Consider the following 17,602-nt stretch of genomic DNA (forward strand, 5'->3'; position numbering starts at 1 on the left):
AACCATTTATGCTAAACATTGTTTAGATCCAAGAGCAGATACTAAGGCCTTGACTGCAATGGTTGGAGCGCTTAGGCCAACTTTTTTTTGCAAGTTAATTTTCTCTGTGAAACTGGGTAATATATAATAATAATAATAATAATAATAATAATAATAATAATAATAATAATAATAATAATAATAATAATAATAATAATAATAAAGCTTAGTACTATGAACTGAAATGAGACCTTTCAATATGGCCGCCCGAGGCCAAGCGCTAGACAGGGAGATCGCCACTCCAGTCATTGACGCTCTGTGCAATATACCGAGACCACCGAAAGACAACCCATTTTCGGTGGCCTTGATTATACGCTGTAGCGGCTGTATAGAAAACTCGATTGCACCGAACTTTCTTCGGCGCATTTTTCACTTGCCACACTGATGGTTCGAGTTTACACGTGCCTGCATTGATATTCATATTCTTGCCACACTGATGGTTCGAGTTTACACGTGCCTGCATTGATATTCATATTCTTGCTGAAGCTTTCTTCTATAAAACTGGACTAGATAATGTTTCTTTCTGGTATATTATTGGAATAAACTTTTTTCACCCCAGCCCAATTGATTGTAAGATACATTTGTTTTGCCGTTTTACTTTTTTCCCAATGATTTTCCAGTTTGGTCAAACTCGAAAATCACTGAGAAGGAGAATTTGTGACATGCCAGTCTTACAGATCATTCGTCCTCTACTAATCTTTGCAAGACATAACTGTCTGTCTCCCCCGGCATAAATCTTAGTACAGTTATTACATGGTGTTTTATAAACACCGGCATCAGTGTGTTTTTTTTATTACAATATACATTAATAAGCCAACTACTCAAAGTTTGGAACGGTAAAAAAATAAATAAATAAATGGATTGTCGGATGTAGGGTACTCACACTTTCCTGTTTTCAGCGTAGAGCTTTATCTGTCTGTTAAGTCCTTTGTAGTATACACTGTATTTGCTTCACATTGCTGATAGCCTCCTCAGCGATATATCCTGTGCAGAGTAACTGGGTCAAATGTTCGAAAACATACAATAAACCCCTCCATAAAAGATTTTGCACTCAACTATGATCTTCACTGAGACCCCGTAATTTGAGAAGTGGACGTAGGGAAAGCTGCAAGTATGCTTCCTATATTGGATGGAAAATTATTTTGTCTTTTCTCTTGTGCATAGAATATTAAGGAAAGCAGTTTACCATCTTTTCCTTCACTAAGGATTTAACATTTGGCACCAAACAATTGTAATAAAAAAAAAATAACTGTAATCTGTGGAGCTATTGTTCCAGAATGTGAATACCGTAGACATCTATGTATCTTAACCATATCATTCTTTGAGGTTCAAAGGACGCCAGATCTTACAGCAATTAATTCATTTTAATGTTGCATCAGTGCAAATATGTTCTTCTTAAGGTCTTCATTTCCTACGAAGATAACACTCATCATCAATCGGGACTTTACTAATAATGATAACACATTTGGCTAAGCAGTGTGATGTTGACAGAGTTTTCTGGCAATTCTATTTTTGTCCTAAATCTTCAGTGTGTTTTACATGTGACAATAAGGTTTATAGAAAGGAATAAAAAAAATCAGTCATGAAATTTAGGACATAAAGCCAAGCGGTGGGGCACTAAGTCATTCGGCACCTGAAGATAGTGAAAACGGGGAGATAATTTTGGACAGCAAGGCAAGCTAAAATGGACAGGGTGAAAATGTAGAGATATGTAGAAATGGCAGAAAGGTTAGTATGCGTCCACTCACAGCATTTTTTTTTATAAATACAGCCATACTGGAAGAAATGCGATGACAGTTTGGTGAAAAATATATATTGTAATTCATTTTGTAAGGAGGGGGTTGGATGAGAGTAACATCTAAAGCTGCAAAACATGGGGACTGGCACAAAATATGTAGCTGGTTCAAGGCGTTGCTTAGAATCGTTTGTGAAGGAGTGTAAAGCAGCAAATATTAGGGATGTTTCACTGCCAGGGTTGCCACCTCAAGCTCAGAAAAATATAGATTGTACAAGGAGGAAAAGTTATGGCGAGAGGAGCGAGCCCTTTCAGCTGGGGCATTCTGAGGCTGTGTGCAGCTAACATGAGGGTGAGGAAGACATGTTTCATATTTGATGAGGACTGGAAGATCACTTCTTAAGTTGTCAGTTATCAGTGAAGTGACAAGTCTATACAAAATCATAACTAAATGACATGCTGTGACGTAGACAATGAAATAATATATGTACACCATCAAGTTTATTTTATTCCTTCAGAACTATACAAAATAAAATGCAGGATTTATTTCCACTGCTAAACTACTATAGGCATTGAAAAGTAACATCATACAAATTTTTAGTGAATCAGGGAAACAGACTATGGATATTGGTCATTCCCAGCCAGGGGGGAGGTTAGTGGGGTAGGGGGGTGCGAGACAGACCTCTCATCGCCCGCGAGTCATGTTATGCCAGGTACTTTACACTACTGAAGACAACCATTGACAAAGGCATAAATTTGCAGATTGACTGAAAAATACGTTCATGTAATTTTAAAATGATGTTCAGACAGCCAAATGCCAATGCAGAACAAATGGCATTCTGTATTGGTTCAATACAGAATGCAACCTCTCACTTTCCAATACAGAACGAATCTGTATTTTACAGAAGGGTGGCAACTCTAATTCACTGCACAGATATCAATCAACACGTCAGCAGTTGAATTCAGGTGGCTGTTCCACTATCCAACAGTGTGAGGAATAAAGGACCTCTGGAACTGAGAAGTTCTACAGCAAGGGACATTTACTGCATATTGGTGCTGCTGTTCAGCAAATCTGGTTGATCTTGGCAGGAAAGAAGGATCAGGGATCAATTGTGAATGCAAAAGATCTCTTTTAAAATATAACTTATGAAAAAGTGACAAACAAGAGACCATTCGTTGATGGTCCAAGTCATGACTGATATTTTAGGAAAAAGAAACCTACCACTGTAATCATTCTATCTAAATGAGATAAATCTCTAGCAGAAGCTTATTTCCACACCAGAGAACAGTAGCCTATACTAGTAAAGGAAGGACAAATGACCTAAAACAGGTTGCACTGATTTTATCAGTTATAAATATACGAGGCCTTACATACATTACCTAACTTCAGTGCAGCATTTGCTGACACTTTCATTAGATGTTTCTCAAAAGTAAGATGCAAGTCAGAAGTTACACCAAGTATAGTTAAAGCTTCAGACTCATTTAGCATAGTCCCATTGACTTGGAAGGAAGGATGAGGTGGAAAATCTGTGCGAGATCTGCTAATCAACAGTGTTTTCGTTTTATTGGAGTTCAGCCTCGTACCCCCACCAACTACACCATTCACTAATCCACTCCACTCCATGTCACTATTAAGGGCAGCTTTATTTCTCACAAATGGAGACTTTACTACACCCACATATGTTGCAACACTGGGACACTGAACAATCTTGTTTTTCAGGTCAACAACCATATCACTTGTACAGCACCAAAATTAACAGCGGAACAAGAACACTACCCTGTGGAACTCCAAACACAATAGGCCTGTGGTTACTGCAGTCTTCAGATATACCATTCTTTGGAACAGGCACTGTATTACTAAGCTTGCACTCATCTGCAAAGATACTACCTCAAGATAAGAATCTATAGAGTCTGCTAATCTTGGGAGACATACTAGAAACCTTTTTAAAAAACAAAGGGAAGAATCCACCAGGATCTTCTCCATCCCGGCTACCAAGATTATCAAGAATTTTCTTAACATTCCTAGAGAAAAATGTAAATTTAATAAGAACAGGTTCAGGATGGCAAGTACCAGGAAGGGGACATCCTCAGCCACTCACTTAGCTTCAGAAGCTTGATGAAGCAGTTTACCCTTTTTCTTAGTGCCAGTAACCATTCTACCATCATCTGTTATTATTGGTGGGATGGAAGACGCGCCTGACCCAAAGACAGATGATGCCAACTTGGTCCACCACAGTTGAGGCTGAGTAATTCCATCAAGTTTCCTGTTTGACAAATTACAGTATTGTAATTTCTCTCGTCTACTGTATATGGTAAGTTCTATTTGCAACATGACGAGACTCCAATAAGCGGTGTAATTTTCATGTGAGGAATTTCATCTTCATGTGTTGAATTTGTTCCATTTGTCATGGTATGCTAGTCAACATGTATCATCAAACTATGGCTGGTCATTTGTCCTGAACTTGATGACCTTTCTAGGGACATATCTTACTAAAACAACCATCAGCATTTCATTCAACTTCCTCTTGGGATCTGGATCTGATACAGCATCTGACAGATAAGTGCCTGACAAGCTTCAGTGAAGCAATTCCAATTGGCTCTAGATTTCAGCCAGACTACTTTCCCCTTGTTGGCATTAGGAATATTCTGATTGACAGATAGATTCATCTCAACGGCAAAATGATTGGAAGGGCCTATATACTTGCAGACCTTGGACTTGACAGTAGCTAGAACATCTGTAAATATGGGGCCTAGCCTACTACCAGAAATATATGTGGATTCCTCAATTAGCTAGAAAAAATCAGAGGATGTACAGAACTCGAGCACACGGGCCAAGTGATCTGTGAAATCTGAAATAAGCCACTCACTGCGCTTTGCATTGCAGTCTCCACAAACTTTGAATCCCGTGAATAACCCGTACTATTCCTCTCCAAGAGACAGTCATACACGAATTGTCAATACTTGATTGCAGTAAATCGCGTAAACATAAACATGTACTTACTGAAAATCATGAAACAAAGAACTTCATGGCAACTACATTCCAAGTTTTTCTGATGATAAACAGGTCCAGAACTAGTGTATATAGCCATACCTCATGAGTCAGGGCCATCAAACCCTCGGATTAAAAATTGAACCTCTGACTTGTTACTACTTACAAGTGTCTTGGATAAAAACATCAAATCGCAGTTATGGGCACAATCTGGGAGATCATGAAAATTTTACCTTATGCCTCGAATGTTTGAGTAAATTACTCTGCAATTTTTCTTACAGTAATGAGTTACATGATTAAGCTCAATGTCTACTGAAAGAATCAAAATTAACAAAAAATTTGAAGCAAATCTAAAAAGATTCATAACATAGTAAAAATCAACAGACCAACAAGAAAATAAACAAAAACAGTGTTTACAATAATTTCATTAAAAGGATGTATATATATATATATATATATTTTCCCTCAAGACAAGGAAATAATTGAATAAATTGATTGGAGCTAGTACTTTCTTCTTTTGAAATCTTCATGCTAGCAATAGGATAGTCATGAATATCAATTATTACATTGGCCTTTCCCGCCAATTCTACGCTAAGAGTTAAGCCAGTACATGACCAAGGCATCACACCCAAGACCTTAAAGAGACTACATTCTTATGCATTTTGGTTCTCCTAAATATGTCTCTGGACATATTTAACCTTACTGAACACTGAATATTGTATATTACATCAGCATTTCTGGGGTTATATTCAATTAATATATCTCTACATGTACAGTTATACTTCAGCATCACCCCTATGTTATTTCAAATAAAAAATTTAAAAAGGTTCCAAGAAAAGGCTTCGAGAAATCTTACGTTACAGAAAAATAAATCTTTTTATTGCTGGAGTACTCTAAATGGGAGTCCCATTATTCAAGTTAATAATAGTGGGTTTTCTCTTCTGTGAAGTTATGAATCATAAGTATTTATAATGCCTAAAAACTATTGATTGATTGATTATGAAATTTAGGTCTTGAAGACCAAGTGCCAGAACCCACCATTATTATTCATTATTAATCAACATTTCCTTAGAATTCCAATGACATTATTCACATACATGTACCAAACCATTTGACACAACCGAACTGAAGGGGACAGCCTCATAAGAATTCGTTTCTACAATAAACCTTGCCTACTACTGTGACGAAACTTGAAACATTGCCCATAATGAGAAATTCTAGACATTCACTTGCTCTTCTTCAACTAGGTTAATTTTGGATTTCAAATCAACTTCTAGTTTCTGCATTGCATCAGGATGACAGTTTCCAAAAACAACTGGCAATGTTTTGAGCTATTATTAAAAAAGTTTAGATGACATGAAATGACCAAATAACTTCTGATAAAAATGGGCAAACACTTTTTTCAGTACATAAACCTTAGGTAGCTCGAGTTCTCAGCACAAAATACAGCAAGAATACTAAAGGGTCATGGTAGCAACCTCTTCGGCCCATACATGAATTGCCTTCAAATTTAGTCAAATCTTTTGATCTTTATCAACCTATAAAACTGCCCTACTTTGTTTTGCTGCAATTCTGACCACTGAGTACCTTCAGGGCTGCTCTGTAAGGATCAAGAATTTAAATTGGAGTGGTATGAATTAGGCAACTTTTTAGAGAAAAGGAACCAAAACAACAAAGCTATTATAAATCTTTCATCAAAACTTCATTCATTTTTATATCTTGTATCTCAGGATTATATCTTGTATCTCAGGACAATCATACACAAATAAAACAAACACATTTATTTCAGGTACACACAACATAGGGAATGTCAAAGTCTTACATGTACCTATATTTAGAACTAAACAATTTGTCCCTATCTTGATCATGAATCTTCTTTTTTGATCCTGATAAAACATTTGTTTAATGCAAGATCATGTGTTACTGTATTTCAAATAAAATATTTTACATTATTTTATACAAGGAATCATGAACTCTGTATCTCAAACATGCTATCTTTAATGTGTGCTGAAATCATTAGTTTACCTAAAAAAATAAGTAATAATCATAATCTTATTTACAGTATGCTTACATGACAATGCCCTCTCAAAAAAAGGGATGGATATCAACTTTTACTCCTTTGTTCAGCATTGATAACAAACAAAAACTAAGAACCTAAGGAGAAAACACAAGGGATGGGAATCAACAATCCTAAGGTTTCCTAAGGACTCAAAAGAAACCTACAGATAAATAGACCAGACTTGAAAAAAGCATTATACTGTATATGTAAAAAATTATGTTTTGTTAAAACACAAATCATGATTAACAGCCTTTTTACAATCTGGGATACTATGTTACACAGATCTGTGGCCACTTCCATTGTGAACTAGTATTTCCTAAAATTTCCCATCTGGAAACGGTCATTCTGGTCCATGAGGGACATCGCCATCGAACTTATCGACTGTTGGTTCATGTGATGATGGGGGTTGTTTCGGACCATGTCCATTCCCATGTTTCCGCTGCTTCCTCTGCTGTCACTCATGCTGGCACTGCTACTTCCGCCCCATCTGCAAGGATATTTTTCCACCTTACAATTAAGTGAGAAAACTAGATTATCAAAAAACTTGATTATGACCAATTTTAACAAACTGATATTTGAAGTTTTGAGCTAAAATAATACCAAATTCACCAAGTACATGACAAGACACCCTAAAAACTCCATGAAACCTCTCACTAATAACTCACAGCAGCTAAATTACCTACAAAATTGAACTAATTTATTCACTAATAACACACTTGGTTCACCTCATTACCACTCATCCCGTCACACAGCCAAATTCACAAATACTGACTTATCCTACACTACTCCAAGGGTACTTCTCCCTTATAATAGTATCCTTCCCTTAGTGCAATACTCTTTGCTAATCAGCACCTTATCATAATGAACTGATCCCTTGCTAGCACCCTGGACATGACATTCTATTTATAAAATTAAACTTCCAATTAATTTCATTTTTATATATCTTTGATGGGATTAATACTCTTAACACTGGTAGTAGGGAGAATATTTTACCTAGAATTACAGTAATGCCAGACCCTGTCACTTCCCTACAAGCAGTTATATATGTAAGCATCTGATAAAAAACTGCCTGAGAGAGAGAGAGAGAGAGAGAGAGAGAGAGAGAGAGAGAGAGAGAGAGAGAGAGAGAGAGAGAGAGAGAGAGAGAGAGAGAGAGAGAGAGATATTTAGTCTGAATTTTAACCGTCCAACAGCCATTTGAAATTGTACTGCATTTATATAAAAATCATGTAGTTGGATCGGCCGTAACACAATATGGTATTTAAAATATCGTAATATCACTTTCATAACACAAACCCAAAATGTAAGGCAATTTCTGTTCAAAAGTTTTAAAACAATTCTTTCAATTCTTAGCATACTAGTCTTGCACCAATGCAATATCCAGATTTTCTGGCACAATACACGTCGATGCCTCTGGAATTAACGTTTGCTACTACTTTTCAATATTAAGTATGTCTGCAGTCGAGATGAAAAGAAGTCACATTGTCAAATAAAGCTTCACATAGTCAAGTGTTACTGATCTTTCGTACTCTCAGTTTATTACTATTCTTTTGTGTTCTCAGTTTATTAATTACTCTTCATTTCTGCACATCATATACACGTAAAATTTCCTTCACAACAATCGAATCAATAATGATAAACACTTCCATCATAAATGGCAATGACCTTATTCTTTGTTATTTATTCATAAAGAGTGCATTTGCAATGGTAACACTACCTGGACCCTTTAGTTTGTACAGTATCCATCAAACACCACAAACTTTGTGAACCTGCTGATCTGCAGCAGATCTGTTGGTCTATGTTTTCCCAAGCTCATTTCCTTCTGCTTGAGTCACTGGTTCTTCACGTACTTTAAAGCCTATCATCAAACTGTTCCAACCTTATAGTAGGTCCTCGCCTTACGACGGGGGATCCGTTGATTTCCGCCATAAGTCTACGTTTCTCCGTTATCGACGCCATAACTTGATGTTGCATCAAGTTACAGCGCCGTTAACTTAATGCCTATTCTTACCATTAGCGTCATCAATGGCTCTTGCCGCGCTGTAACTTGATGCAACATCAAATTATTGTGCTGTAAAACGCCGCTAACGGTGCTGAAAAAGCGCCCTATGATTGAATCTGCCTTAAGCTGGCGACGCACTGTAACTGCGAATATTGACAAAATCCCTTATTCCCATATTTTTTTCTTGCTCTAAGGCCAATATAGAGTAAATATACTTCATAATTTCCCTATAATTTCAGCTTTGTAAAATAAACTTCACGACTGTCAGTTTCTTTTTTTAGTCTTTGGCAGCCCATTATTACTTCCTATTATGTTATTTCTAAGTTTTGTCATTTTACATTTACATACTGGTTGGTTGCATGTTGTTGTTATTAATGCCAGCATGAAAGGTGTCCCTGCTATCTGTGAGATGTTTCATTTTGGACTGCATATAATGGTGGTTGTTTGTTCTAAACAATGGGTGGTAGTTGAGTAAAAAGAGTATGTCAGCAGACTTGCCTGCCTTGGCACTGATGTTGTGGGTCTGCCAGTCAGCAAAGGAGTCTTCTTGTCTGATGGACTGCTTTGCCTGTTCAGTGTTCTCCCATTCTTTCCGCACACGCCTGTAAGATGACTCACTACTAGCCATGTATGCTTATCACCTACCTCTGCCTGATGCCCAGCTCCTAACCAAACCCATTCCACTCTAGTTTTGTCTGGAGACCAACAAGGGTATCTTCTCCCGTCTCTGGTCATCTCAACTATTCAACTGCTTCACCCTCTGCCCCAAGTACCCCTCTCATGCATTGTACAGTATACTGACTGACCTGCCTGTTAAATTCTGTCTGCTTCATTTCTTACATGCTTGCAGACAGGCTTACTCGTTCATCTACTTCCTTGCAAATTGCCTAGTGCAGAAAAAAGGGGGGAGGAGACTAGGACGACGACTCCTTTATATTTCAATTTTCATGGGTTTTGCACCGATCAAGTCACACAAGTTACGGATGGTCTGTCTGAAGATGTGCCAAACCCCTCTAGCTTTTTCTCTTCACCATTTCACAACCTTCAGAGATGTACACTTCCAGAATTTCTTGCTACTACGTACATCTCACCTTTTAGTCTGATTATAGTTATACATATTCTAATCAAACTAAAACTAAATATGAATGTCCTACCTTATTCTTTTGGTTTCATCAACTCCTTAAGTAAACCACTTTGAATTTAAGAGCCTTGATCCTGGGCATACCAGTTTTCAATGAAGGATATTCAGCAATTTGGCCTCCCACTTGATAGCAATTCAGGCATTTATATGATATATGGGGTTGTCAGTGGTTGTTGGATACACAGCTGAGGGCCTAGATGGTGATATCATTGCAAGTGAGATCTTTATCGAAAAAGACTCATAAGAAACTACATTTTCATAACCAAAAGTAAAATTTAAATACATAACCTATGGCAAAGTACACTTTGCAAAAGCAGACGGTTAGAAATGGCTGACAAGAATTTCATCCAGGGTTTATACACTTTATAAACACTATATTGAATATCTTACAATAGTAGATTATCTCTAATCACAAAGCCCATCAACTTAAATTGACCTGTTTGTCATAAGAATTAAAAGGTAAAATTTCCTTTTATTTATGTTGAACCCAGTGAGACTGGCAACATAACTCATACCTAGTCCAGATGACAGTGGAGAAGTAACATGGAAGAAGAAACAGATATTCAAAAGGAAAAGTGGAAGGAGCCACAGAAAACAAAAGCATACAAAGAATTACACAGGTTGGTAGCAAAAGGAAAGAGGTGGCTGCCATATTCAGCAGTAAACTTATTTCCAGGATGAACATGAAATATGAATGAAAGAATGGATGCATCCAGCATTACTGCTCAAATTAAGAACAGAATTTAGTTCCTTCAAAAAAAAAAAAAACAGGACCTGTCAAATTTATGGAGAGTGGCACTGTCCTGGGTTAATATACTGTTGTCATTTACTACATCATTTTTATCCGCTTACAGATATTCATTTTTATAAGTGAAAAAAAAAAAATAAATAAAAAAGGCAGTTTTGGATATATGGAGCCTCTTACTAAAATCCAACTTGTTGCTGTATAAATAATTATCATCAATTTCGATTAAAATGAAAATGTGGCATTTTTTTACAATCTTTGCCGTATTTCTTAGTAACCTACAACACTATTAGGGTGAGTTGTGGCCCTTAAAAAAAAAAATAATAGTTAAGGATATATCTCTTAAGCTATCATCCTTAAATGGGTGCCACTAGAATCAAAGTGAGATTTCTTGATGAGCTGCTCACAAAACACAAGCTCCTACTGCAACATAATTTTATATTTATAGAAACCATGATGTACTGTCAATCATAAAAGATTCACTATCCATACAAGTTCTGCTTGGTATAAACCTAAAAATGGCATACAAGACTTTTTTTTTTTTAAAAGCAGTTATACAAACTGTCGAGCCAACAGGGTTAAGTAAAATCAACTTTATACCAAAGGAATGATATACATCTCTTGTAATCTCTAAGAAAAAGCTCACAGATCAAAACTTATCAAATGTTTATATGACTTTGAGATAAGCGCTCTGCAAAAGACAGTAATAAACTTCTATACTAGAAGGGAATTCCCTAAACTACAAAAAAAATGTTATTTGAAATTGAAAGAAAATATAGAGCTGTCTGGGAGCAAAAAGTCACTTCATAAAACTGATTTAAATACAATACGGAAAAATAATTTCAAAATGGCAGACCTAAAACCCCAGGTCAAAAAAGCAATCGACTTAATATCAGTTGAGAAAATGGCAAACACAGTCAAGCATTCAAATAAGCTGCAAGTAGATGATACAACAAAAGACATTTGTACAGATAAATATAAACTCATTTATACAAGCGATGTTACATCACCTGGTGAGGATTTTTACGCTATTTCTATACTGTAAATACTTGAATATTTCCAGTACTTTTACCTTTATTGAACATTTCTTTCTACTAATAAGTTTTTAAACCACATCTAATAGAAAATAGATAATAGTTCCTCAGTTTTCTCTTGTGCTCTCACATTGTGACACATTTTGTACACATGCACAAACACACAAAAACTGAATGAAACACACATAACAGGAGGCTAAGAATGGATCCAAACATCCCCAAGGGCGAAGAGAGTACTAAGATACACATTAGCATTAGCACCAAGACTTACATTATGGCAATTATTGATTGACAAAGATGGCACAATCAAGTCAGCTTTGACAGCAACAGCAGGAGTAAGATGACTGTGTAAACAAGTTAGTTGAGTAATAAAGTGTAGATATACGAAGTGCATACGGTGAGAGAGGTACAGAAACAGACAAGAGGACACCAATCCCTGAATTATTATTTACAAAAACATAGTAGGTGTTATCTTATTTTGTAGCTTTTATAAGCATAACTGGCATTTACTTCTGTGTAAATGCACCTATACAGCCTTAGGTATTTCAATATGACAATCAAGAATTCAGGAATACAGTGGACTCACAAAACGCACCGACTTACCTTAGGCGATGCTAGGCTGGGATAATTAACTATGCACAGTCCCATTATAATGACAAACTGAATTAGTTGCTTAAAAGAGGTTTGGAATTATTTCAAAATACCGCACTTACAATTACTCTTGTACGTAGAAATTCTCAATGAGTATCCTGGCTATATTTGTTATACAAAATTTTGGCATTTAACTTGGGAGTCCACTGGCAGTCTTCCTTATGCATGATACAATGGAATAGGGAACATGAAAGTCAAAATATGTAGGACTGAATCCAAACTGGGACAGATGAAGTTAAGGCTGGACTAGAATTAAATACCTGCAAGGATGCTACGTAATAAAACTAGACAACACATAAACATAAAAAATTGGGAAACAATCACAAATGCAAGACACATCAGAAATATTAGATACTGAAACAGAGAAATAAAAAATAGCAACTACTGCAAAAGCAAATATAATGAAGTGAAATTAAGAAAAAGAAAGTAAAAGCATAAGTAAAAAACTACAGTTCAACAGATCTGGTTCCATAACCCAAGTAAATGAGGGGCACTTTATTGTAAGGAACTCTCTTGGACTTGGCCCTGTATATACAGTACAGTATAAGGAAAATCCTACATATGATCTTTGCATGTTAAAACAAAAAAATCTGAATTCTAAGCAATCTGTAAGCAACTGTTTTATATCCAATGAAACCAATGAGCAATACCAATTGGTAGGAAAATGCCTGATTAAAAGGGCTCATTACAAGCAAACCAAATCTATTTTACATCTACAGTAATCAAGTTTTCTAAGAGGCCAAATGTACACAGTAATCAGCCTGATAAAATTATCAAATGTTGGAGACACATTTTCATTTGTATACAGTATATAAAACTCAGTTGCAAGGTTACCAAGTGGAAGAAACATACAATTAAATCTTTTAGTCCTCATCCTATCACCCATTCACACTATCCCTGACATTGTACAACCACCAATCACTCATTAGTACCTGACACCACACAGTCCTCTCTCTCTCTCTCTCTCTCTTGCACTGCATCAGCAACTAGATACATTTTAATTAAATTTTGTAAAAATAAACACCTGATTAAAGAAGCCTCTTCCTCTCCTAAATCCAAAATGTCCTCTCATGGACCCTCTGTTTCCGAAGTTATTCTCTTGAAGATTACCCTTCCTTTTGAAGTTGAAAAGACAGAGTATTAGATCATTTTGTAATATTAAAAGCAACACGTACACTATCTTTGTGGTTATTCATTTAATGCAGAAGTCTTGGACTCGTTTTTAGTTGCCCACGTTGTGATAGTCCAAGCCAAAGAGTTTTTTGACTGAAACCTGACAAGAAATCTTAAAATCCACAAAGCAATTAGGAAATAAGCTAAAATATAAACTAATATCACAACAAATGATGAGAGTAGCAATATTCATAAGTAACAATAAACAAAAACTCAAGGATGTGAAAAAATACCAATATGCCATAATCACAATTACCAATGATGAGTGAGAGTGGTTGGTTTTTAATCCTTAAGTGAGAGTGGTTGGTTTTTAATCCTTATAATATGCTGAGTAGGTTACAAGCAGATACCTCTTAGCCATTTTTTTAAAATTCATATTTTCAGCAACTTCAAATAAACTGAAGTGGTTATGAATAGATTCATGAGCTAGCAACTATTTAAAGATGATTTGTCTTTACCTTGTCCTACAAATTTGGCTCAGTTAAGTTTTCAAGATTCAGAATAAGGAGGACTATAGTAAACGACAAAATTACTAAACCCCCACTAGCACTTTCAAACAAAGCCTTCATCTGGTGGGGTAAACAAACCTTCCCACACATTTAAAAGTTAACTAATTTTATTCTTAATATTTTTCAAAATATCTATATTTAAAGTAAGTGTTTTTGTAAATAATATAACTGTAGACAGAGCACATAATGCACAATGAGTAAAGTAGAATCTGGTAAAACTAAACCATTAATTTACTGGCCTCTACAATTCTAAATAAATGTCTATCCTTCGAAGACAAATGTAATGCCTTTCCTTACCTCATAAAATATTCACTCCTCCTCATCATTTCCTACAATGGCATTTGGTATTCTTTTTAATAAAAACATCAACACTTCATTGCAACCTTCTTATACATATAGCGTACTGTACCATCACTGGATGTAAAGTATTAGAAAGTTTTAGTAGAGACTGACATGCAAAAAGGTTGGGTACAACTGCATCACTACAGCAACCTAATTAACTCTTTGGCTTGAATAACTGATCAATAATTGCAACTCTTGAAACAAGTGCTTGAAAATTCTACATAGTAAATTGAAAATTAGGCCTTCATCCCTCACACTGAGAAAAAAATATTACAGATCTAGTCACTCACACTTCATTTTTCCAAAATCACTTCAAACACTATGAGCAGTGCAAAGGAAGTTAGATTATTTTCCCAACAAACTCATAATTTACATTAATAGACATTCATAGTCTTCACAAATCCTAGACACTCCATTCCCAGTCCAAAACAAGATCCTTTTATGCTGGTTGGATAGCTGTACACAGTTTTATGTATGCATTCCTCAAGGACACGAGATCCCAGGCAGGTAATAACCTCCCTTGTGTGTAATGCTAGCTGACAACCACTTCTAATTTCATTCTTTAAATGTACCTCTCACAAGTCATGCAACCCACAAGTCCAATTTCATTAACCCTTTCCCACTTGAACACTTGTCAAAATTGGGAATCATAAGGAACTTAATTTTTCCTACTGTGGACTTTTCTCTCTCATTGGTGGGATTTTGCTGTCTTGCTCTGCCAAGTTGAACACTATTCACTAAGCAAAACATTGTAAGTCGAGTCAATAGTCAATATTTCATTTCACAACAAAATGCTACCTTTGTTTAGCCAGCACAATGCTTCCCAGTTCTCAAAATGTCTCTGGTAGTCGATACAGGGCTTGGATAGTGTTAATTACCAAGTGTTAAATGTGTAAGGTATTTTCTAGTTACTGCACCTTTCTCTGAATTTCAATTTTTTTGCCAATACATATGTTTTATTAATGTTTACCCTGCCAATACATATGTTTTATTAATGTTTATTATGGTACGCTATAAACATTTTGAAGAGAAATAATTCAGTTCTGGCTTTAGGATAGTTATTTTCAACTGTTTTTACCTAGCACACTAACTGAGTTCAATAGATATATGGCACAGCATTTATGTAACTCAATGTTTTTATTTTAGGGAAAGAAACCTTTGCCTTCTGTTATCTCAATGATAACAAACAGATTGTGTTCAGTGCTTGCTAACCACAGGAATGCTTAATATTGTATTCTATTCCATGTAAAGTAACTAACTGTATGTTTCTTTTGTCAGTTTACTTACAGCTTGAATTTGACTTTATCATTCAAATCTGTTTTAGTAAAGTTTTTAACAAAACATTCTAGAAACAATTGAAGTTTATTAACTTTGGTATTTCACAGATTTTTACAACAGGAAAAATTCTATAATTACCATTAAATTTAGTTATTTTCACAATCATTTGCTTCAAAATTTTGCACTTTATACTTTTTATCTTTTACTGCTTCTTACTGCTATGTTCAGCATACACTTTAAGAGCATGTCCAGAAAGGCCTTAAAGGTTAATAGCTGGCATTGTACGCACACCAAATTTTGACACCACTTGTGACTCCAGCAAATTTTTGAGGGTTTGGTACCATTTTTCTGAAGGACATGTTGAAGCAACAGCCAGACACACTAGATTTGCCAAATGTAAGAGCTGCACACAGAACTTAAGCTGGACATTTGGTCATAGTTTACGAGACCATACACCAGGACAAAAAAGCAGACAAGAACCCACAGGTCTCAGTCATGAATTTTCCTCTTCTGGCTTTTTGGATAAAATTTCAATGTTGTTCGTGACTCCCACAGTCGCTAAAGGGGATTGGCCATATATTTTTTTTTCTTAACAATCATGACATTTCTGCCATTCCTTAAGGATCTCGTGCATAACCTTCAAGCCATGAAACTTGAATCAGTGACCCTTGGGTCTGTGACACCATTAAAAAAAAAGCCATTTTGATGCAATTTTCAGAATTCTACTTCTCATATATTAACTACTTTATGTCCATGAAATATAAACTATGAATTATCTTTGTATACAGCTACATGAAATAACAGATTTTTTTGGTTAGTCATCATTTGCATATGATTTTGTAAAATTTATTTCTAAAAATACCCCTCAAAAACAAGGAAAAAACTTTTACAAGAGTCTACATTATACAGTATATAGATAATTTTGACAGCTCTTGCCATGTTATATAAGGAATTTTATTGTAATAGATACAATAATAATACACAATTTGATTGTAATAGATAGAATAATAATGTAGTAGGGTTTTAAAGGTAAATAACGTTTAGAGATACAACCTTTAAACGTTTTGACATAAATTGAATACAACCATAAAGAAATAGTATCAGGAGGTTATTTTTTCATATTTAATCATAAATAATCATCCCTAGACATATTTTCATTTTTCAAGTGCCTGGTTCCCTTTGTTGCTTCTTCAAGTGGCAAATTACTCTTCTAAAAAGAGGTGGGTTCAACTTTTCTTAGCCAATTCTCTATCTTTCTGATGCCTATTCTTTTTTGATTCATGCCCAAGAGAGGCCAGCAGAAAACCACCTATTCTCTCCATGACATGGTAAAAATTTGCTATAAACGTTGATAAACAGGATGAATACATAGATATGATCTTCAGTGAAAAATATGTACCAACCTTATCAATGTTTTGTTAAAGCATGAGGCATGTTTCTTCTCTTTACTGACGATAGAGTTGCCATTCACCATATTTCCTGATGTCTATTTCTATAGTAGTGATTGCACTACATTATAATAACCAATACATTACAAAATGTATGCATCACTGATAAAATATTTTGTAAGGATTCGTAAATGCCATATGAAGCTACACGAATTTTTCTAAGAAAACAAATTTTTTTGGATTCCAGTTTTTTAGCCAGCCAACCCCCTTAAGGATGGCACCCTTCTACCTTGACATTACATCAGAATTCTCCACCTGGGAATGATACTTCTAGCATCCTTCAACCTTAAAACCACCTCCTAAATTTCAATATGGTCCACTTTCCAGATTTCTTTCTTGGCTAAGCTCTTAATTCTGTAGAATCATACCAGCATCAGCAAAACTTCACCAGAACCCTTTTCTGTAACAACTGTGAGAGAGAGAGAGAGAGAGAGAGAGAGAGAGAGAGAGAGAGAGA

The 17,602-nt window shown here is 35.5% G+C and overlaps 1 protein-coding gene across 15 annotated transcripts in view; it reads right to left on the reverse strand.

The window, feature by feature from the left end:
* Positions 1–6,529: 6,529 nt before the first annotated feature.
* LOC136836700 (SAFB-like transcription modulator) overlaps positions 6,530–17,602 on the reverse strand; it is a 120,462-nt gene continuing 109,389 nt past the window's right edge. For 10 of the 15 annotated variants that reach the window (XM_067101196.1, XM_067101204.1, XM_067101195.1 and 7 more), the window contains one exon: positions 6,530–7,309. In XM_067101196.1, coding sequence (XP_066957297.1) covers positions 7,129–7,309 — 181 coding nt within the window. In that variant the 3' untranslated portion in view covers positions 6,530–7,128. Of the gene's footprint in view, positions 7,310–13,419; positions 13,511–17,602 lie in introns of all 15 variants that reach the window. The other 5 variants (XM_067101201.1, XM_067101205.1, XM_067101200.1 and 2 more) reach the window with 1 other exon arrangement.

This window comes from Macrobrachium rosenbergii, chromosome 56, assembly GCF_040412425.1.
Source record: "Macrobrachium rosenbergii isolate ZJJX-2024 chromosome 56, ASM4041242v1, whole genome shotgun sequence".
NCBI classification, from domain to species: Eukaryota; Metazoa; Arthropoda; class Malacostraca; order Decapoda; family Palaemonidae; genus Macrobrachium; species Macrobrachium rosenbergii.